The sequence below is a fragment of the Protopterus annectens genome, chromosome 6.part0, assembly GCF_019279795.1.
Source record: "Protopterus annectens isolate FY-2018-M chromosome 6.part0, PAN1.0, whole genome shotgun sequence".
Taxonomy (NCBI): Eukaryota; Metazoa; Chordata; order Ceratodontiformes; family Protopteridae; genus Protopterus; species Protopterus annectens.
Window position 1 is genome coordinate 925,576,888 of NC_056737.1, and position 23,573 is coordinate 925,600,460.

The window sequence follows — 23,573 nt, forward strand, 5'->3', positions numbered from 1 at the left end:
GAGGTTTCTGCTTAGTCTGTCAGAGCATTTGTTTTTCCTGGCAGGAATTGTGCTTGCAGGTGTACTTGGTAAGTCAATGCTGTGTTCCACAGGGCTTGTCTGCAGAGGGGGTAGGAATGTGTGCCCCCCTGCTTGTTTATGTACCACATTACTGTTTTGTTGTCCATCTTTATCAGCAGCTGTCCTGGATGAAGTAGGTCCTTGAAGGCTGTCAGGGCATTTTGTAAAGCTAGCATCTCTTTTTTGACTGATGTGAAGATGCCTTTGGTTTGCGGGCCATGTGCCCTGAATACATTTTCCTGCCATGTGGGCCCCCCAGGCGTAATCTGATGCATCTGTTGTTACTGTTTGCCTGGCTGTGGGTGAAGTGAATGGCTGTCCCTTGTTGTGGTGACAGGCCTGTGCCCACCATCGAAACTCCTGTTGCAGGCAGGGAATGAGTGAAATTAATGATTCCAGGCTGTGGCAATGTTCAGTCCAAACAGTTTTTAGATACCATTGTAGTTTCCTTATATGCAGTCTTGCATATGGAATTAGCAGAATGCAGGATGCCATGTAGCCCAGAGCCTGCAGAAATTTTCTTGCAGATAACTGGGTCTTTGTTGCCATGCTTTTGAAGTAAGAAGTCAGTTGCCTTTGTTTGTCTGGCGTGAGATAAGCCATCTGGGCAGCTGTATTTAAGCTTGCACCCAGGAGTATTATCTCTTGAGAGGGTACTAGTTTTGATTTATTTTCGTTTACTGTGTACCCTAGGCAAATTAGTAATCTTTTTACAAACGCCAGATGCTTTAGCAGAATGTCTCTGGTCTCTGCTTGAATAAGGCAGTCATCCAAGTAGGATATATTTGAATTCCTCTGTCTGCAAAATGCAATTACTGGTGCCGGGCATTTTGTGAAGACCCTGGGTGCAGTACATAAGCCAAAGGGCAGTGCAGAGAATTGGTAGTGCACTGAGCCAGCTATGAATCTGAGGTATCATCTGCAAGATTGTCCGATTGGGACATGCAGGTATGCCTCTTTGAGGTCCAAAGTTACAAGCCAAGCCTTCTTGCCCAGCATGGGCAGAAGCTGCTGCAGAGTCAACATTTTGAATTTCGGAACGTCCAGAAAAGTATTTAGAATAGACAGGTCCAGAATTGGTCTCCATGCTTTGTCCTTTCTTGGTACTAAGAAAAGTCTTGAGTAAAATCCTTGTCCCTGCTCTTGTTGCGGCACTGGCTGAATAGCCCACATGTCCATGAGAGATGAAACTTGTTTTTGTGCCTCTGCCCATTGATTGTGTGGCAGGGCTGGCATACCTTTTGCCTTTGGAAGGGTGTGAAAGTGGAACCTGTAGCCCTGAGGGACTATATTTAAGACCCATTTGTCCTGGGTGAACATGTGCCAATTTTGTGGAAAAAGTGCTAGCTTTCCCCCTAAGGGTGCTGCCAAAAGATAAATACTTGGCATTGGCAGAGGGAAGTCATTGGGACTGTTTCCTAAACGGCTGTGATTTGTCTTCTCTGCTTTTGGAGGTAGAAGCACCCCATTGTTTGGGCCTGTATGAGCCCTGGGGCTGTTGTCTGCCTCTAAGGTGTCTGTATCTGCCTTTTTGTGGCCTGTCTGACACGGGAAAGGACCAATTCTTAGAAGGCCAGTTCTTGGTAAATCTGGGTGGCTGTACCTGTAAGAAATCCTTTACTGTCTGCATAGATTTAGCTTTATCTTCCATTTTCTTCAACACCTCTTCTGCCATAACACCGAACCAAGTATCATGCTGTAATGGAGCATCCAATAATTTTGCTTTAACATGATCAGGCAGAGTCTATTCGTTTAACCAAGCATGCCTTCTAATGACAGAACCTGTTACAGCAGCCCTGCAAGAGGCCTCCAGTGAATCATAACCACATTGCAAAGTATGCTTTCCCACTTGTTCAGCTGCATGCAATAAATCCTGCATTTCCTTGTTCTCAGAACATTCAGAATTTGTCAACATTTTCTGTTTAAGCAGAGACATTAAGTATTGCTGATATTTAAGCATATGAAACTGACAATTTAAAGCCCTTACAGCCAAGGCAGCAGAAGTGTAAACTTTTTTCCCCCATCTGTCCAGTGCCCTTGAATCTCTATCTGAGGGAACAGGGATTTTTGCAGTGGCAGCCTTGACCCCTTTGGGACCCTGAGAAATAGTTTCTGGGTCAGCAGCAGGGTTTTTATATACAAATTTATGATAATCTGGAACCCTGTAGTATCTGTCTGGCAACAGGTGCAGGAGGTAAAGAGCCAGGAGACAGGCCGGACTCTGAAAATACATCATCTACAATGTCTAGAACAGGTGGAATAGCAAGAGGTCTGTGCTGAGGTAGTAAAAGAAAGTCTCTGAGCCTTTTCTTAGAATCTGAGTAATCTTGGCTCTCCCAGTGGAAATGCTCCCTCATGGTATACAGGGTTTCCCCAAAGGAGTAATCCTCAGGAGGAGAAGCTGAAGGAATAGATTCTTCAGCATCAGAATCCAAATAGGGAGGAATGGAGTATCCTTGTTCTGAAGAGGGGTCAGAGGAAATGGAAACCTGTTCAGAGGAATTATATTCAGTATCTTGCCCAGGCATCAGGAGGGGGATGGGAACCCCTGATCAAAGTAATTAGGTCTTCGGCCATTTTGAGCATCTGTTTCTTAGGCATGGAAGACTGTCCTGGAGAATGCTGTACTTGTTTCCTTGTTTTTAAAACTGTTTTAGACTTTGTCTTGGATGCTGAAGCTGGCTTGATATAAAGCTGTGTAGGCCTGAAAACACCCTCAGAAGCCGATGCCTGCTCAGCGACTCCTGACCCATCTGAGGGATTAGTTTCCGAAGGCCCAATACCTTGAGTATCCAGAGGCCTAGTTGTCTCCACGTGGGAGTTGGAGGCGGCCTGTGGCTCTGAGGTAGCGGGTGTCAGGGGCTGCGAAAGCTCCTCACTGAGAACCGGCGACTGGCCTAGAAGAGGCTTCGTCATCGGTTTTGGACCTCGGATGCCTGTCCTTTTCTTTTTCCTTGTGTTTTTTATGAACTCCGGTCGCCGGCTGTTCCGACGGCATTATATAGTTAAACCTTCGGCCAAAGTAATGAAAAGCAAAATCGTTCCGACGCTTAATAGTGTGTTGGTTAAATCTAGCAAAAAACCGACAACTAGCAACGTCGTGGTCAGGACCTAGGCAAGGAATATAGTAAGAATGAAAATCCTTATGAGGTATTTGCTTCCCACAAGAAATACAATTGTTAACTTTTTCTGACATCGGTCTGGAGCAAGAAAAAAGTTTCCCCAATGGGGTACTTTGCTTTACTGAAGACTTTGGATCTGAAATTCAATTTCGAAAATCTCAGGAGTCGGCCGACCGGCACTTGCAAACTGCTTTTGCTCCGGGCACCACGCGGCAAGAAAGACTGAAGAAAATGACGTCGGCTGCATCTTTTACACCCCTGGCGCACTGACGTCAGGGAAGAGGCGACAGCAACTGACACCGGACCAGGACTTTGGAATTCAGGCCGACTGCGGGTAGCCTGCCTGCAGGATAACCCAAGTGTAATGACTGCAACAGTGAAACAGGATGAACATCTAGCTCCGTGCTGGAAAATATCAGCTAGAAAATCAAGAATAGCGGAAATAGGGGCTGTGAAAGGGTCTAAACTCCTTTAAGAGGCCCAGAAAGAAAAATGTTTCCACTTGCTGCGATAAATCTTTCTGGTCGAAGACTTATGAGCAGCTACCAAAATAGATCTGAGGAGGACAGTCCGGGAATCCTAGCAATTATGGGAACTGGAGCAGCCAAGCCGTGAGCTTCAGACTGTCCAGACTCGGATGAGGTACCCCCGAAGGATGCAAAATTAAATCCTGAATGGGATCTAGGATCCAAGATGAAGCCAGAGGGTGAGACCAAAGGAAGAAAAGCCATACCTGGCAAGGCCAGAATGGGGCAATGAGGATCAGCTTGCCCCCAGTTGACAAGCTTTCTGCAGAAACCTCAGAATGAGAGGTACTGGCGGGTAAGCATACAGAAGACCAGGAGGCCAAGCATGAACTAGAGCATTTCTGGGGACTCCCTGGCAGGGGGTTCAGAGCGAAAAACTTGCTGCACTTTGTGTTGGAAGGAGATGCAAACAGATCGCAGCAAGGCTGACCCCACTCGCTGAAGATCTGTTCTGCTACTGACAAATTCAGAGACCATTCGTAAGCCATCAGAATGGTCCGACAGCCTGTCCGCTAGAATGTTTGACCATCCCGGAATGTGCGTTGTGACAAGAAAGTGACCGGTGGAGGTCACCCATTCCCACACTCTCATGGCCTCGTGACAAAGGGGGTAAGATCTGGTCCCTCCCTGTTTGTTGATATACCAGACTACTGACATGTTGTCTGAATGAATGGTAATTGTCCCCAGAGGAAGAAAGGCATGAAGGGCCTGCAATGCTAGAAGGACTGCCCTCATCTCTAGGACACTGATATGCAAGCTGGTCTCTATGTGGGGACCACATGCCTTGGACTGCCCTGCCTGAACAATACCCCCCCACCTGAGTTGGGAGGCATCCGTGGTCACTGTGGTTTGGGCCAGGGTTGGAACAAAGGGTCGTCCCTCCAAAATGTCCGGAGAGCTCATCCACCATATGAGGGATGACAGACACACTCAACATAGATGAATAGGATAAGTCAATGGCAGTTCCAACAGAGACCACTGAACCGCTAGAGTCCTCTGAAGAATCCGCATGTGTAACCGAGCACATGGAAGAAGAGTTATGGTCGCTGCAATTGAGTCTAGGGCCCTCAACACCAATTCTACTGTTGGAAGATGAGAACAGTAGATCAGGGAGACATGCATCCTCAGGTTTTGAACTCTCTCCGTGGTCAGGAATATTTTGCACTGAAGAGTGTCTATCATCTGTACAGGATCTAGGAGAGATTTGGATGTGTTGATTGTGATGCCCAAACTCAGGGCAGGTGTCAGGAAGTAATCCCTGGTTTGGGAAAGTAGATGTCTGGCGGGAGCAGTGAGGAGCCAATCGTCCAGGTACGGATTGACCTGAATCTACTGAAGCCTCAGGTGAGCCGCTACAACTGCCATCACTTTGGTAAACACCCTGGGAGCTGTGGTGAGACCAAAGGGTAGGGCTCGAAATTGGTAATGATTGGCTCCTAGCTGGAAGCGGAGGAACCTCCTGGAGCTTCTGTGAAATTTTATGTGATAGTAAGCATTCTGGAGATCTAACGAGCACATCCATTGCTCTCTTGCAGGTACGGCATGATGGACTGTAGCATGACCATCCGGAACTTCTCTTCGGCAACGGACAGGTTCAGGGTAGAGAGGTCCAGAATGGGCCTCAAGTCCCCCATTTTCTTTGGCACCGAAAAGAACCTAGAGTAGAAGTCCGATCTGGACTGATCTGGGGGGACGGTTTCGATGGCTTGTTTTACTAGCAGCTTGGAAATTTCCTGTGCTGCTGCCTCCCTTTGCGTGGGTGGTACATCTGGGAGGTGTCTGTGAAATATGGGGGAACCCACAAAGGGGATACAGTATCCTCTGGATATGATTTGAAGCATCCAGCAGTCCGTTATGGACTCCCATGCCACTGGGTGCAAGGACAATCATCCCCAGACTGCCTCCAGATTAGAGCAGTCGGGAAAGCCCTCAGGGTTGCTGCCCGGGTCTGTCTGAGGAAAGGTTCTCCAGACCCGAAGTTCTGCGGACCCCTCTCTGTCTCTGGGCCGGTGTCCATTCTGTCCCCCTCTGCCTCTGGGGGAAGAAGAGCCCCGAGTGTCCCGGGAATACCGTGAATTCCGGAACCACATCTTCTTTTGCCCTCCCTGGTTCTGAGAAAAGGACCTTTGAGGGTTAGAGAAGCGGATCCCGATGGCAGACAGTGTCTTCCCATCCTTCTCACTTGGGACTAATGTCTCCCTGACGGTACTACCAAAGAGTGTAGAACCATCATAAGGGGCATTGGCAAACAATGCCTTGAAGGGTTCAGAAAATTGACATAACCTGAGCCAGGCGTTACGTCTCATGGACACGCCGGACCCAACCGCCCTAGCCTCTCCTTCTGTAGCATGGGAGAGGAGTCGCATGGACGTATTAGATACCACTTTTAGAGTGGCCATCCTCGCGGAGAATGAAGCCTTGTCCTCCTGCGACATGGACTTGGGGGGAGACTCCTCCAGCACCTTTACCAGGTCGCATTGGAGTCTAGTGACATGGGCCAAGTAATTCAGCACCTTGATCGAAAAGGTAGCTGAAGCGTACACCCGCTTCCCTAGGCGTTCCATCATCTGTGACTCCTGGTCAAGAGGGTGGACCGAAGACCTCTCCTAGGCAAGTTCCTTCTTAGTGGCTGCTGCTACCACCATGGCGACCACGGGAGAGCCCTTATTCCAGGATGGCCTATCAATGGGGGGCTTAAAATTTTATTGGGTTGCTTGGGGATAGGCTCCATGGTGTCCAGTTCCTTCCATGCCTGCGAGGTGACCAAATCCACCAAAGGATCCACGGGAGGGGACACCCAGGAAGTAGACGGGCCCGTGCCGAAAGCCTCCAGGAACACAGACTCATCAGAAGAGGGTTTGGGGGCAGACCAACCTCCCCGGTGGTGCAGGATTTCCATGTCGCCAAAGGAGACATCCTCAGGAGGTGATCTTGGGGAACCCTCTCCATCATCTAAATCCGTTTCCTCTGTGAGGGACTCAGGGGAGTCCAAGTGCTTCCTCTTGTACATATGCTTGCGAGGCACATCTCCGGTGGGGCTCTCTGGGGAGCACTCGCAAGCCATTTGTTCCTTGGGGGGAACCATCTGGGGCTCTTCGAGCATGGGGTGTCCCTCTGGTAAAACAATGGGGACCGTAGACAGAGCTAAGGGGGTCTGGGAGGAGTCCAAGGGAGTGGTCAGGGGTCTCGATCTGATGGAGCGGACCCTTTCTACCACATCAAACGCCAAGGGAGAGGAAACCTCCTGGGAAACTAATAAGGAGGCCGGTCTCCCCAGGTCCAATGCGAGAATCGGAGCCGGGCCCAAGGTGGACAGAGCTCTGAGGGAGGGAACTTGGAGCTGATGCTAGCAATAGTTGCCGCCTCGGATCCGATACGGATCCGTATTCCCACAGGTTGAAACCAAATGGAGTAAACTACTTTAGATCAAACTTTACATGCAGTATCCAAGTGCTCAGCACCACAGCAATACACATACTCCTTGTGGGCATTCAACTTAGGGATTTTGTGCTCTCAAGAAGTGTGTTTTTTAAATCCAGTTGGCTTATCCAACATGGTTAAATACCACGAAGGAATTAAGATTTCTTTTTTTTTTTTTTTTTTTGAGGGAGAAAAAATGAACAGTAAAAAGTTTACTACCCACAGTGGTAGAATACAGAAAATACCCTATAAGCTAAAAAGGTTAAACAACAGACAAAAGAAAATACCAACAATGGTGTAGAAAAATACTATATAAAATAGTAAGGAAAACTGAGAAAGCTCCTAATGACTTTTGAAAAACTAAGAGGGAGGGTCGACTAAAGTTAGAGAAATATCTTGCAAGAAAGAAAGTTTTCAAAAACTCACAGATGACCACTATTACAACTCCAGATATGAACCTATGTCTGTTCGATATGGTGGCAAACGAGATCTGAGGTAATGGGGATGGAACAGTATATTATGGGTAAAGGGAAGAGCTGGATCTGAAGTGTGGAATACGCGGCCGAGTTGGATCTGAGGATCGGATATGAACCTACAGAGAGAGGAAGAATGAAAAGGACATCAGATGTAGAAGCTTTGCTTTAATGCCCCCAGGGAGGTATTGAGAGCATAGCCATAGGGGAAGTATTGAGAGCATAGCCATGACTGCCATTCCAATAACAGAACCTGTGGCAGCTGCTCTGGAGGAAACTTCCAGTATGTCACAGCTGCATTTGATGCTCTGCCTAGCCACTTGTGAAGCTTACTATAGACCGTCTGTAACCTACTGGTTGGTTCTTCCATTGAAACCAAGGATTTAAGTTCCCTAAAACAGGCAACAAATATTTAGTCATTCTGGTCTGAAAGTTCAAAGCTCTGAAGGCTTGGGTGGAAGTATGTACCTGCTTTCCCAGTCTATCCATTGCTCTGCTGTCTTTATCTGAGGGAAGGGCACTAGCAGCAGACAGGAGTTCAGAAGACGTGTCTGTAGCCACAGAAAACAAGGAAGGATCTGACAAGGGATTCTTGTACAAAAACTTTAAATCTTCAGGTACTTAATATAATCTATCAGGCCTTTTAGGAGTTGGTGGCTGAAATTCAAAAGCAGTGGAAGTAGATTTAAAGGCATTGATAAAGGCCTCCAGGATAGGAGCAGGAGGGTCCACCTCTAAAAGATTGCATCTTTTTTGATTCTCATTCAAAGTATTTCATCATGTTATGGATGGTTCCTCAAATGAAGCTTCTTCAACAGGGAATCTGGGGAAAGGGAATTATCATAACAGGCCACTTGACCTAGAGAATGGATCTGACAAAAGTAGGCCAGGGAGTGCTTTGAGTCAAAGTCTACATCCTCATCCTCTGAAGAAGATTCTAAATGTCTCTTTGGGAGAGTAATAGGAGTAGGAGCAGAATATGCAAAAGATGGCAGCTTGAGTGCTATTATAGCCTTAAACAGGCCCTGGGAGAAATACACCCACCCTTTTTCCTTGGATGTCTGGGGGGAGGAAACATTTTTAGTTTCAGTTTTTTTTTTCTGTTTAGGTGTGATGTTCACTTTCACAAGATGTCGAGGTTCCAACCTCTGACAAGTGACAATGATATATTCTCTGACTAAAACATGTAGTATCTTCTTGGATGCTTTGGAAATAATTATTTGGGGTTCCCCTTTCTTACCAGTGTTGGTAGCAGGTCATTTCAGATGTGCAAACCTCAAATGCCATACTGGGCTTTGGAAGGGTCACAATAGCAGGTATTTAAGAAGGTGTTGTTATACTGCAGGTACATCAAAGTCCAAGTGGGCAGCCATATTGTCGGGCCTAGGCCTCTTAAATTTCTTTTTCGGTACAGGTAGGCTGTAAGGAGTGGATGGGGGTTTGCCATCTTAGTCTGGGTAAGGTGCTTAAGGCTCTGGGTTTCAAGTACGTATTAAGGGAAGAAAGTTGTGTCCGTAAGGTCTCTCTGTTGGGGGAGTGGAGTGGGTGGACAGTCAAAGTTCCTTTTTAGTAGCCACAGCCACCGAAATGGCATCAACTGCAGGCCCTTTACTCCAGCGCATTCTATCTTTTGAATATACTAAAATGTTGTCTGGTTTCTGTGAGATTTGCTCTAACACATCTGGTTCCTTCCAAGCCTGTTACGACACCAAGCCTACTAAACCGCCACCAGAGGTTCCACCCAGGTTGTAGATGGGCCTGCTCCAAATGCCCCAAGAAAAACAAGTCTCCTCTGGGGTAGGGGCATTGGTGGGCCAAGAAGATCGCCAAATGAGATGCTTTCTAAAGGAGATTTGGTGGACCCTTCCCCTTCATTGAAATTAGTATCTTGCATTAAAGATTCCTGGTGAAAGCTTAAATGCCCCCCTTTGGCACTTACGCTTTCTATGCTCCTCCATGGGATGAGATACTGGGGGAAGAGTTGGAATTAGCAGCCCCCCCCCCCCCAAGCTTAGAATGGCTTAAGGCCAGTCAGTGTAAGCTGTCTCAGAATGAGATCATGGAGGTGAAGATCTAGAAATTGTGAGGGTTTGCACTGGACCTGAGGCTCAGCAGGTCAACCTCTCTCAAATGCTGACCTGAGACAGGGCATGAAGAAGATCTCCTCGGATCTGATGACACTAAAGGAAGTCCTCCTTGTGATGCTATCCTAGCTGGATCAAAGATGGAGGCCAGTGCCAAGCTGCCAAAAGCAGAGGCTCCATGAGGCAGGAAAGGTTCTGAAAGCCTTGGTGTTGACCCCAACCCTGGTGCCTCTACTCCAACCCCTCAGCTCCATGACCCACACAGCTCCAAAGTCAGAGTGGAGTGAGTCAAAGAAATAGAATCGAAGGCACCTAGATCACAGGCTACAACAGAAGGACTACACAGGCAGTACCTGAACCCAAGGTCACTGGATTTAACTAACAGACTGTAGAAGGAAAGATAACAGTGTGTGTGGAAGGGCAGAGTCTCACCACCCCTGTTGAAGGGGGGGCATGGGAAGAACTTCCAAACTGGATATGGGCTTTCAGAAAGGTCCTCACCATCTTATCCAATTCTGCCTCAGACAAACTCCTACCTCTGACGTGGAAGAAGCCACTGAGGGCAGTCTGCAGGAACGATGCCTTAGCCTGTCTAGAAGGACAACTGGCGACTGATTCTTGGGAGAAGATGGTTCTGGAGAAATCACCGGATCAAGCAGATTGAGGCAGATGGATACTGGATTTGAATTTGATACAACTCAGGAGTCAATGGGAAAGCTGTTAAACCCAAGGGCCGTGGGGCCTTCTGGGCAGGTCCTTTCAAGGCATAAGGATTCAGAGACCTTTTCAAATTCTCCCTACTCCTATCTTTAGAGCAATCGTTGTCTCTGTCTCTCTACTTGGGTTTGGCCTTCTTCAACCTATCGGAAGCCTTCTTAGGAGACCCAGACACAAAAGGCGACAGACCTCCTGCTTGGTTGGGGAAAAGGCCCTTCAAAACCAGCTTAGCGCATCAATCAGATAGTGCCCTAGGTCCAAAGGAGTTGAAAATGTCACAAACTTCCTCAAGATGGGCAGAATCCAAACAGTAGACAAACCTGTCATGTGGATCCCGTGGCAGAATCTTGTGGGTGCAGGTCACACTTTTTAAAACCTGAAGCATTGTCAGCCATAATACATACACGAGAAAAATGGTTACCAAAGTAAACAAGGAAAAGCTTTCCAAAAATAGACCAAATGGGTCCAAGCACACTACGAAAGGTCTAGAAGTAATCTCAGAGATCATCACCCAACTAACACATTACTGTACTACTACTAAATCTTAACACACAACTTTTTAAAGTACCGCTAGAGAAAAGTACCAGATAACATAGGAGATGAAGAGTAGAGCAAAAAACATGAGGAAAAAATCTATTAAAAGTCATTGTAAAAAAAAGCTGTGCCCTGGAGAACACATCCATCATTTAACATGGCAAATGAGTTCCGACGGTAGAATGATTGTTGATGCATTATGGGAGACTGGAGGTGGCTTAGCACCAAAGTCTAAGTAACTAGCTTTGGATCTTACATACCCATCTGTTGAGGAAGACAGAAAAGACTTCAGATTTATGAGAGTCATTGAAGCCATGAATCCTAATATACGAAGAAATTCCCTTGCCAAAGTCCTTCAAGGAACAGACTTGCATACAGATCTAGATTTTCCTGTGGAAGAAATGCTCCTTGAACAGAAGTAGCCAGGGTACACCCTAGGAGTATAATCTTGTGGGAAGGAGCAAGACAAAACTTTTGAATGTTCTCCTGGAAACTCAAACTGCGATGGACAACTCTTATCCAAGGGAAAGATTCCTGACACTTTGAAAAAGACTATGTAAAGAGAAGAGTCATCTAAATAAGGAAAATCCAGACACAGAAAACATTGAAAAATGCCTGAAAGCTGTGACTATAAGAGTATGATAAGCATTCTTTAAATCTAATGTTATCAAAAAAGTGAAAGGGTAAATAAATAGTAAGGTTGCAAAAGGGTAGCATCTTGAACTTTGGAACTTTCATAAACAAGTTGAGAAAGGAAAGGTCTAGGATTGGTCTTTCCATGAAGCTTCTTCCTTTTGTACCAGAAACATTTCTGGATAAAAAAAATCATTTTAAGGGAAAAAGGACCAGGTTTTACTACACTTACAGCCAGCAGATGCTGAATGACAGGAGGGAAATTTTTTGATCTAGTGGAAGAAGAGGAATCCCCTAAAAAAGAGGTACAGACTCCAACTTTCAAAACCAATATGTCTGACATTATCTGCTGTCAAAAAGAAATATGGAAAGTCAGTTTTGGGGGTAGACTTGAAAGAGCTGCCAGTTTAGGGGGGTAACAATCTGAAGATAGTCATTTTAACAGAATGAACTTTCCCTGTTACTGGGAGGCTTCCCTTATTTTGGAGCCCCCCCCCCCCCCACCATTGTTTTTTGAAAATCTGCTTGCCAGAAGTTTGCAGAGTCTGATTATTTTGCTTTTTATAAAAGAATCCGGAGTTAGGAATAAAACTTAAAACTGGAGAAGGCAGGCTGAAAATTTTGAGTTACCTTTGAATCAGTTTCTCTTTCTCTGATGTTTGTTTTTTCAGGACCTCGGCAGTAAATGGATGAATACAGTGTCCATATCAAGGAGACAATTCAAAATGTCAGCTTCAACATATTCAAGCAAATTTTGAACCATGCAAATCTTCTCATCACAGACCCAGCAGCTAATGATCTGGAAGAAGCATCAGCTGAGATACATCACATCAAAGAATGTTTGGTTTCTTGAGAAATATAAGAGGAAGGAAGAACAGATGAAATGGTATGCTGCTACAGGGTAAAGCCAAGAAAGAAGCCAGAAACCCAGACAAGGATGACAGCAGCAGTTGGTAAATGTTAATACAGTGTTTTTACCAGAAATACACCTTGATAAGCATAACACACACTTGCCCTGGACTCTAAAAACAATTTATCGAATTATTAATAACAGCATTAAGAGAAGATCTGCTCTCAGAGGAAGAAAAGTAGCAGTAATATTCCCCCATTTTTCAAAAGTGACAAGCAAAAACTAACATAAAATTGTCAACTGAGGATCCTAAAATATAATTGTGGCAAAGGAATATACTCTTTCTTAACTCTATCAAAAGCCTTCCTCTCCTTGTCAGGGGGAAGGGATTAGCATTAATCAAATGTTTAGTTGCAGAAGGATTTGACAAGGAAAACACTGTACTGTCAGATCTGGGATTAGAAAATAAGTACTTTAAGATAGGAACTTAATACAATCTGTCTTCTTAGGGGCAGCAGGCTGACTCTGTCAGGCATGTTGTAGGTTATAATAACCCCCCCCCTCCCCCTGGCTAGAACAAGAGCTGTAGACTTAGGAAATTCCAGTGCAAGAAATCATATTTTTCAAAAAAACATTTGGTTCCCAGTGAAAAAAATGGTTCTTCCTTGACATGGCTTCAACAAAAATTTCTTCACATTGAGAGAGAGAGAGAGCGAGAGCACGCGCGAAAGAGACAGAGAAATACTCTCCTCAAAGTAACAATCAGTTTCCCAAGGAGAAATAACAGAAATTAATCTCTCAAAAATTTTTCCCTATTCACCACACAGGAAAATATTCAGGCAATGAATTCATTTTTCTATTACCAGCAGATTCAAAATGAGAAAGGTTAAGAGCCTGAACTAAGGTCTGAGCTAAACCCAATAAATCTTCCCTCCTCAAGAGTGGTTCTCCCATGTCTACCAAGGATACTTCAACAGCCGCAGAGGATGTGTCTAACCCCCAAATTCATGGCAGATGCAGGGACTACCCAACAGGAAACCAAGGAAGAAGAGTGGTCTGAGGAACCTGAAATGGCCACTGTAGGGTCCCCCATCTGCAAATGAGGCAGAGTAAAGACCTACTGAAGAGGCAAAGGCCGTCTGGAAAGTTTCTTCATTTTGTGACCACAGGAAGGAAAAACAGATGAACTGGTAAACTGTTCCACGGTAAAGCCAAGAAAGAAGCCTGAAACGCAGATAGGGATGACAGCAGTAGTTGGTAATCAGAAATGTGGTGTTTTCACCAGAAGTACACCTTGACAAGCATAACTCACACTTGCCCCTACCCCTACAAACAATCTGTAGAATTATCAATAGAATTTAAGGGAAATTGTCTGCTCAGCAATGGAAAAATGCTACTCAACCATTGATTCCTGAAAGCTCGCAAGTGGAGCACTCTTCAGCATCAGAAAAGCTCTGAAGGGCTTGGAGCTTTCTGACTGTGTCTCTAAGGCTGGAATGAGCCTAGCACTGAGCAGCATATTACCATCACCTAGGATGATGCCAACATCTGAGCAAAAAAATGATTGATTTTAACAACTGGCTGTCTTTCTGCTGTCATTCTAACAGGATCCAATATTTGCCAGCTTGGGAGGACACGGTTAACAGACCACTTTGCTTTGCCAAGTCTGGTCTGCGCCGTTCCCTTCTAAGCTTTCAAACACTGGCTAAAACTTTACCCATCCCCCATAGTGCCATTTTTAGGCAATGCCAAATTGACAATTATACTGACATAGCAAAATCAACTCAAATGAGCCTCAAGGGGTTACTTCTCCATGCCAGGACACTAAATTAAAAAAAAAAACACTCTCTCCAAGCCCTTCTCACACTCGAGATTATAGACATGGTTTAAACTGGTACTTTTAGACCAGCACTGCACAGACAATGGCTAAAGGTGGAGATGTCTCACTATAGAACAAGCATACCTCTAGGGTGGTCAAACAGGATGACAAGCTGGGGTTCCTCCATGTGCAGGTCACCACAGACAAAATCCTGCACCATATCCCAGCCAGCTATAGGTCACCCTCCAAATCCAAAGAAGCTCAAAATGCACACCTGGACCTACTGGAGCCACTTACCATCCAATCTAGCACCCTACTCATGGGAGACTTTAATTAACCCTCTATGCATTGGGAGTCCTACACTGCCTCAAATTTACAGACATCGAGGTTCCTGGACTTCGAAAATACAAACACCCTTGACCAAACATTGAGCTCGGCCACTAGAGGTTCCAACATATTATACCTCATGCTCATAAATATGCAGAACGCTGCTGACCCCATGTCTTGTCCTCCCTGGTAAGGTCCAACCATAAAGCTGTCTGCTTTGAAATCAAACTCAACTCCCTAATCCCATTAAAACTAGTAACATTTAGGAACTATTCCAAGGTAAATTATCTTTTAACCAGTGATGGTTTGCCAAAATTCAATACCCCCTCCAAACCCCGAGAACACAGCAGCCTGTGCTGAATTGCTCACAGAAACTCTGTACAACCATGTCACTGGCTGCACAGAGGCTGCTGCATTTACCAGAAGTGACTCAGGAGGTTAGAATCAATGAGGCAGCCTCCACAATGAGGCTAGTCACCAGTGGAGTCACCCAGGGCTCTGAGCTAGTCCCACTCCTCTTTGGCATCCACTTCTCAGATGTCAAAGCCAATGTCAAAGGCCTCTGGCTAACCAAGTTCAAAGATGATTGCAAATTGGGAGCAGTCAACAAATCCTCCAAAGATGAGAACACCTTTCAGGAAGGTCTAACACTATGCTTGGTGTCAAAGCCATGCCTGAAAACTTAATACTAAGAAATGCATTATAGTACCTTTTGGGAAGTCTAGCACACTGGGTAACTATGACATCAATAACCCCCCCTCCAAAAGTTGATTAACTAGTCAGAGATCTGGGAATCATGCAGATGGCAACCTAGCCTTTGACCGACATGTGTCCAAGGTAGTAAGAAAACCCCTTTATGTTGCTCAACTTATAAACAAAGGCATGACATCAAGGTCCAGAAAGGTCACCATATCTCAGTAATCTTGGCCCTCATCAGACCCATCATAGAGTATAATGCCCCCTTCGGTATGTATGTGATCAGACACATGAAGCAACTGGAATGTCCACAAAGGTTCCTTACACAAAAGAATACAGGGAGTAAACCCAGTGTCCTATGGTGAGCCCCTAAAAACCCTCTTTACTAGGTATCATACAGATTTCTGAGGTGATCTTCACCTGGAATAAAATGCATCCCTGGTCCCTATTTTGATGAACCTTCTGCACATCTGCAAAACAAACAGCATCAAAACTACTAGATTAAAAGACATAAAACTTTTCTCGACTTAAATAGGACATGTTGGAGAGAAAGACATGTTTCTCAGAGAATTCCCACTCTCTGGAACAGGCTTTCTTAATCCACGTGAAGCAGAATTCCTCCCTATCCCTTGTTTAAGTGCAACTTCAGCCAATGGATGGGTTATCAGAAATTCACCCCTGGTCTATCACCTATGTCTCAGTTAATTCACCCTCTCCCCCTTATAAATCAAATTTGTAGGTCACATTTGGGTTGCACAGCTAGGTTTATAAGGGCCCTAATGGTCGTTAGCCTAGTATACACCTATGAACATATGGCTGATTATTTTCTCCAGCCTAGCTCAAGCTGTCAACAGTCTGGGAACATGGACGGTGCCCCCTAAACTTTGGACACTGTTATATCCTAGGCAGGATATAACCCATACTAAGGCTACTGCAGCATTGATCAAATGATGAAAATATTGTCACTGTGCATAAATGCATAAAGGTGACTTTTTGGGAGGGGATCTGTCTTTTGTTTATGAACTGTACATAACCAAGCCTTTGTTTGAAAGTCTATGTCTATGTAGTGGAGCCAAAACCAGGTCAAGTCACCACTTTTAAAAATAAAATTTTTTTTTTGTTATAACAGATACTTCAGAAACCGACTTTTTACAAAAAAAAATCAAGAATGCAGTTCATCACAACAAATTAAAAACTGAAACACCTAGAACAATGCACACTACTGATAATATATGAACTTTTAACTGCTTTAATACTTTTACTTGCCCATAGTAACAACCTGTGATGTCTCATGCTGTGGCAGGATTCCATATGTGCAATACCAACTACAGTTCAAAAATGCTTAAGAGTACAGCAGGGTAACTATGGGACGCTAGACTGAAGTGGCACGTTCACAGTTATGAAGCTTCCCTAGAAGCACTTCAGGTAGTCACAATGACTTTTTTAAATACCTTTGCTTCTTCAACATATGGTGAAAACAATCTGGGACGAACATATATTCCAGCATTCTTCTGACGTAACCAGGCATTTGATTTTCCTCCTTCTGCTACCGGCAACATATCTGAGGGAGGGGTGCTAATCAGGCCTCTTTTCATCTGTGAAAAAAAGTAAACAAATGTATCTCAAGACGAACACAAACAAAGCTAGCACAAATATAGCATGACATTTAACATTTCTAACACAACTTATTATAACTTGGAGATATGAAAAGGGAAATTCAGCAAGAAAAGGGAGGGAAAATTAAGCAGATAAACACTTCCATGTGGTATTCAATAAATCACAAGTATATGAGTTATCAGTTCATCAGGTGAATTTTGAGGGGCGAGTCTGCAGTGGATAACAGATGCAGCCTTTTTGTTCTCAGTGGCATATCTCAGGACTAATCTTCAAATGAACAATTTCTGCACTTGAGTTAAAGTGTCATGTCACCAGGGTGCATCTGTTCAATACTCTCCAGTACTGCCCACACTGTACATTGTTGGGCAGCACCTAAAAGTTAAAATAAAACAAACAAGGACAAAAGATGATAAACTTAATATTTACAGGCAAAGTCTTCCAGCAACTGGTGAAAAACTAGCCAATAATGCACAAAAGAAGAAAGTACAGTTTTGTACCTACCATAAATGTAGATGTTCGAGTGCTAATACAGCTGCAGTAGTCACAGATGGGTTCTCTGCCGTCAGGCGGGTCCTCGGTCGGCCGAATTCCAAAGTCTAGGTCCGGCGTCGGTTGTTGTCGCTTTCTCTCCTGACGTCAGTGAGGCCGGAGTATATAAGACACAGCCAACGCCATGTTCTTCAGTCTTTCTTGCCCCAGATGTCAGGTGCCCCCAGAAGGAAGGCAATACATATATTATATATATATATATATATATATATATATATATATATATATATATATATATATACATGCAATGCAATATAATCCAAAATCAGTAGTTGCAAGCAAATAAACCATAGAAGGATAACCCAGTCAGGTTGTATGAAGAGGGGGTTAGGCCCCATGCCTTTACCAAGTGGGGAAGGAGGAAGGGTAACCTGTACTGCAGCTGTATTAGCACTCGAACATCTACATTTATGGTAGGTACAAAACTGTACTATGTTCATCGTGCATACAGCTGCAGTAATCACAGATGGGTAGAGTCCCAAAGCTACGCACAGGGTGGTAGGTACTAGGTGGAACTGGGATGAGCCAGAATGCCCTGCAACACAGCAGTGGCAAAGCCTGCTCTAGTTTTGGAATATAAAGGCAGGTGGTAGTGTTTTGTGAAGGTATGTACGGAACTCCAAGTGGCTGCCTCCAAAATGTCTTTGGTAGGAACTCCTCTGAGGAAGGCTGTAGAGGTAGCTGTGGCCCTGGTGGAGTGGGATCTGATGCCTGTGGGAACAGATTTCCCATGATAGGAATAACAAAACCGTATGCAGTGGCCTATCCACTTTGAAATTGTCTGCTTGGTAACTGGCTTCCCTTGAGCCCCTACAGCATAGGACACAAAAAGTTGTTCTAATTTCCTGAAGGACTTTGTTCTGTCCAAATAATAACGTAGCTGCCTATGGATGTCTAAAGAGTGTAGCAGCCTTTCCCCTTTGTTTTGAGGATTGGGGTAAAAGGTAGGTAAGTGTATGGCTTGATTTAAAGCTACCCTGGATACCACTTTAGGCATAAATGACGGGTTGGTACGAAGGGAAACCCTGTCCTGATGGAAGATGAGAAAGGGCTGCACCACCATGAGGGCCTGTAGTTCCAAAACCCTATGAGCTGAAGTGATGGCCAGAAGGAAGGCTGTTTTCCAGGACAAATATTGCAAATCTGTTGAGGCAGCTGGTTCAAAAGGAGGCAATGTTAATTTTTCTAGAATGTAATTAAGATCCCAGGCTGGTACTGGTTGTTTCCTTGGTGGTCTTATATTCTTAGCCCCTTTGAGGAACTGTCGTAAGAGTGGGTGAGAAAATAAAGGTGGATCCGTGTTGAATTCTGCAGAAATGGCTGAGGCATGGATTTTTATGGAAGAAAATGAAAGTCCACTGTTCAGCAGCTCAGCTAGATACTGTAATACCTGAGGCAAATTCAGTTTTCTAGGGTCCTGGCCCTTTTTCTCATTCCAAGAGCAAAACCTTTTCCATTTTGCAGAGTAAGCCTTTCTAGTAGATGGCCTTCTGGCCTCCAAAATGACATCCTGCACCTCCTTGGAGAGTAGGGTCTGGTGTGGTGTTAAGGAATTTTCCATGCAGCGAGATTGAGTGTTTTCAGCTGACTGTGAAGAGTTTTGCAGCTGTGCTGAGTCAGCAGAAGAGGCATTAGAGGTAGGGGACCAGGGAGGAGTATGTGTTAGGCTCCTCAGGAGCGGGTACCAATGTTGTCTTGGCCAATCTGGAGCAATCAGTATCATCTTCGGTCTGTCTGCTCTTGCTTTCAAGAGCACCTTGGGCAGAAGAGGCAGAGGTGGGAAAGCGTAAAAGTACAGTTTTGTACCTACCATAAATGTAGATGTTCGAAGATCCACATTGCTGCAGTCCTAACACTTGGGTAGTCCGCTGTCCCAGTCGGCCCGAATACCAAAGTATATGGCTGACGTCGGTCAAGGCGCATTAGTCTGACGTCAGGACGTCAGGGTACAAATGCGCATGACCGGCGTCATATCCTCAGTCTTTTCTTGCCCCAGATGTCAGAAGACCCTAAAAGATAAGGCTAAAACCAAAAACACCACACACTCCTGCACCAAATATATATACAATATATACAAATTTACAAGAGTATAACCTCACCCACACAACCACCCCTAAACACAGAGGGGAAGGAGGGAGGGTAAATTGGACTGCAGCAATGTGGATCTTCGAACATCTACATTTATGGTAGGTACAAAACTGTACTATGTTCTTCATACCACATTGCTGCAGTCCTAACACTTGGGTAGAATCCCAAAGCAGAGGTAAGGGAGGCTGGCAAATCATAAGGAAGCAGGAGCTGACAACATGCCCTGCAAAATAGCCGTAGCAAAACCAGCCCTAGATTTAGAGTAGAGAGGAAGGTGGTAATGCTTAGAGAAAGTATGCACAGAACTCCAAGTAGCTGCCTCCAAAATATCCTTAGTTGCCACCCCCCTTAGAAATGCTGTAGAAGTGGCAGTAGCCCTAGTGGAATGAGGCCTAATCCCAGCTGGAATCTCCTTGCCATGATGGGAATAACAAAATGCAATGCAAAACCCAATCCACTTAGAAATAGTTTGTTTTGACACAGGCTTGCCCTGAGAACTCAAAGCAAAAGAAACAAACAACTGCTGAGACTGCCTAAAAACCTTAGTCCTGCTTAAATAATAACGCAACTGCCTGTGTACATCTAAAGTGTGCAAAATCTTTTCCCCCTTATTTTGGGGATCTGCATAAAAGGTAGGCAAATTAATAGTTTGGTTTAAAGCCACACTAGAAACCACTTTAGGCATAAAGGAAGGATTAGTACGTAAAGATACCCTATCCTTATGAAAAATCAGGAAAGGCTCAACCGCCATAAGGGCCTGCAATTCAGACACCCTTCTTGCAGATGTAATGGCTAACAAAAAGCAGTCTTCCATGACAAATATTTCAATTCAGCAGTAGCTGCAGGCTCAAAAGGTTGTAGAGTGAGTTTCTCCAACACAAAATTGAGGTCCCAAGCAGGAGTAGGAGCTCTACGTGGGGGTCTTATATTCTTTGCCCCTCTAAGAAATTGCTTGAACAAAGGATGAGAAAACAATGGTGGGTCACAATCATAGTGAGCTGAAATTGCTGCAGCATGAATCTTAATGGAAGAGAAAGACAAACCTTTGTCCAATAACTCAGTAAGATATTGAAGAGCCACACTCAAATTCGCTCAGAAACATCCAAATCCTTTGCTGCACACCAAAATAAAAATCTCTTCCATTTTCCTGCGTACACTTTCCTTGTACTAGGTCTTCTGGCTTCCATAATCACATTCAAAACTTGTTGAGGAAGCTGAGACCTGCTATGGTTCAAAACAGAATATGCCAAGCTGTTAGATGAAGAGAGTGAAGCTTGACATTGAGCAGATGCCCGTCCTTCTGAGACAATAGGTGTGGAATCAAAGGTAAGGGCCATGGAGGCTTCCTTACCAGACTCCTCAGCAATGGGTACCAGTGCTGCCGAGGCCAATCCGGAGTTATTAAAATCATCCTTGGCTTGTCTTGTCTGACCTTTAGAAGTACCTTTGGGAGGAGAGGCAGAGGTGGAAAGGCATACACATGAAGATTTTTCCAACTGAAAGAAAGAGCATCCACTTTCCAGGCTGTGTGATGAAACCTTTTCGTGCAAAACTTTGGCAGCTGGTGGTTTAGTGGAGAAGCGAACAGATCTGTGTCTGGAGTTCCCCATGACACTGTCAATGTCTGAAATACATGAAGATCCAGTTTCCACTCGTGGGGATCCATGATTTGCCTGCTTAACACATCTGCTAAGGAGTTCTGTGCTCCTGGCAGAAACCTTGCTTGAAGATTCAGCTGCAAGCTTAACGCAGTCTCCCACAAAATCATTGCTTGCCTGCATAGAGGATAAGAATGTGTTCCCCCTTGTTTGTTGATGTACCACATGACAGTTGTGTTGTCTGTTAGAATCAACACCTGCCCTGGAAGAAGTAAATCCTTGAAAGCCAGTAATGCAAACTGGACTGCTAACATCTCCTTCATGTTGATATGTAGATGCTGCAGTCTGGCAGGCCACTTGTCTTGTATCCACTTTCCATTCAGATGAGCTCCCAAGCTGTGTCTGAGGCATCTGTCGTTAGAATCTGACTCGCCTCTGGCCGGGTCACAGAGAGTCCCTTGTTTAGGTGACATTCCTGAGCCCACCACAAAAATTCCTTTTGAATGCAAGGTATTATTTGAATGACAGTGTCCAAATCCTGGCAGTGCTGTGTCCATACATTTTTGAGATACCATTGTAGCTTCCTCATATGCAGTTTGGCATTGGGAAGTACCAGAATACAAGATGCCATGAACCCGAAGGCTTGAAGGACTGTCCTTGCAGTCAGCCCGGACTGATGAGATAGTTGATGGAAGTAAAGAGAAAGATTCTTTTGTTTGTCCGGGGTTAAAAAGGCCATCTGGGTTGCTGTATTCAGTCTCACACCCAGAAAGCACATGTCCTGAGAGGGTACTAGACTGGACTTTATTTCGTTCACAGAATACCCTAGGCATCTTAGCACTGCTATCACATATTCCAAATGCTGAAGAAGCACGTCCCTTCCTTGAGCCAGAATCAGGCAATCGTCCAAATAAGGATAGATTTGTATTCCTTTTAGCCTGAAGAAAGCTATCACTGGAGCCAGAACCTTTGTGAATACTCTGGGCAGTAGATAAGCCAAAGGGCAATGCAGAGAACTGATAATGAGAATTCCCAGCTCGAAAACGCAGATACTTCCTGCAAATTAGTCTGATAGGAACATTAAGGTAAGCTTCCTTGAGATCCAAAGTTACCATCCAGTGATCTTTGCCCAGCAGAGGTAAAAGCTGTTGTAACGTCAACATTTTGAACTTGGGAATGTCCAGATAAGTGTTGAGGATAGACAGATCCAAAATTGGTCTCCACGTGTTCCCCTTTTTTGGTACTAGGAACAGGCGAGAATAAAATCCTAGGCCCCTTTCTGGCACAGGAACTGGCTGAATGGCCCCTATTTGGAGCAACAGAGAAATTTGCTTGTGAGCCTCTTTCCTTTGTTGAGGAGGAATGTCTGGCATGCCTTTGAAAGGAGGCAAGGTATGGAAATAAAACCTGTAACCGTGGTGAATGATATCCAATACCCATCTGTCTTGGGTAATTAAACTCCAGTTTTCTTTGAAAAGTGCCAACCTTCCTCCCAAAGGTGCTGCCAGCCGAGAAGATTCTGGCAGCTGAAAAGGCAGGTCATTGTGTCTGTTTACGAAAGGACTGACCCCTGCCCTCACCAGAAGACTGAGCAGGTGAACTCCCTGTTCTAGGCCTAAACGAACCTTGAGCTCTGCCTCTACCACGTCTAGACCTACCCCTAGACTGGGAATCATAAGCAGGATATGTCCACCCCTTGGTAGGCCAATTTCTACTAAACTTGGAGGCTGAACCTGCAAAAATCTTTAACAGTCTGCATAGACTTAGCCTTGTCTTCCATTTTCTTTAGAACTGCTTCCACAGGCGAACCAAACAACACATCAGATTGTAAAGGAGCATCTAAAATCCTTGTTTTCACATGCTCAGCTAAATTCTGATCCCTCAACCAGGCGTGCCTGAAGAACCGAACCAGTGGCAGCCACCCTCGAAGAGGCCTGCACAGCATCAAAACCACATTGCAAGGAATGCTTACCCACCTGTTCAGAAACATGAACTAAATCCTGCAACTCTTTACACTCAATACCTTCCGCCAAAGCATCTACCTTAGACTTTAATTGTGAAAGGAGATAATTTTGGTATTTCAACATGTGAAACTGGCAATTCAAAGCTCTCATGGCCAAAGTGGAAGAAGTATACACTTTCTTTCCCCATCTATCCAAAGCCCTAGCCTCTTTATCTGGAGGAACAGGATTTTTAACAACAGAAGCCTTAACACCTTTAGGCCCCTGTGAAACAGTTTCTGGGTCTGCCCTAGGACTCTTAAAAGATACTTATGAGCTTCAGGCACCCTATAATATCTATCCGGTTTAACTGGAGCAGGAGGCAAAGAGTCAGGGTTCAGAGAAGCCTCTGCAAAACATCCTCTACCACATCTAGAACAGGAGGTATAGCTAAAGGCCTATGCTGGGGTAGAAACAAAATTCCCTAAGCCTTTTCCTGGAATCAGAGAAATCCTGACC

The 23,573-nt window shown here is 44.8% G+C and overlaps 1 protein-coding gene across 1 annotated transcript in view; it reads right to left on the bottom strand.

Moving 5' to 3' along the window:
• BTBD7 (BTB domain containing 7) overlaps nucleotides 1-23,573 on the bottom strand; it is a 1,417,647-nt gene that overhangs the window by 311,566 nt on the left and 1,082,508 nt on the right. The window contains exon 7 of the mRNA XM_044074574.1: nucleotides 16,714-16,857. Coding sequence (XP_043930509.1) covers nucleotides 16,714-16,857 — 144 coding nt within the window. The remainder of the gene's footprint in view (nucleotides 1-16,713; nucleotides 16,858-23,573) is intronic.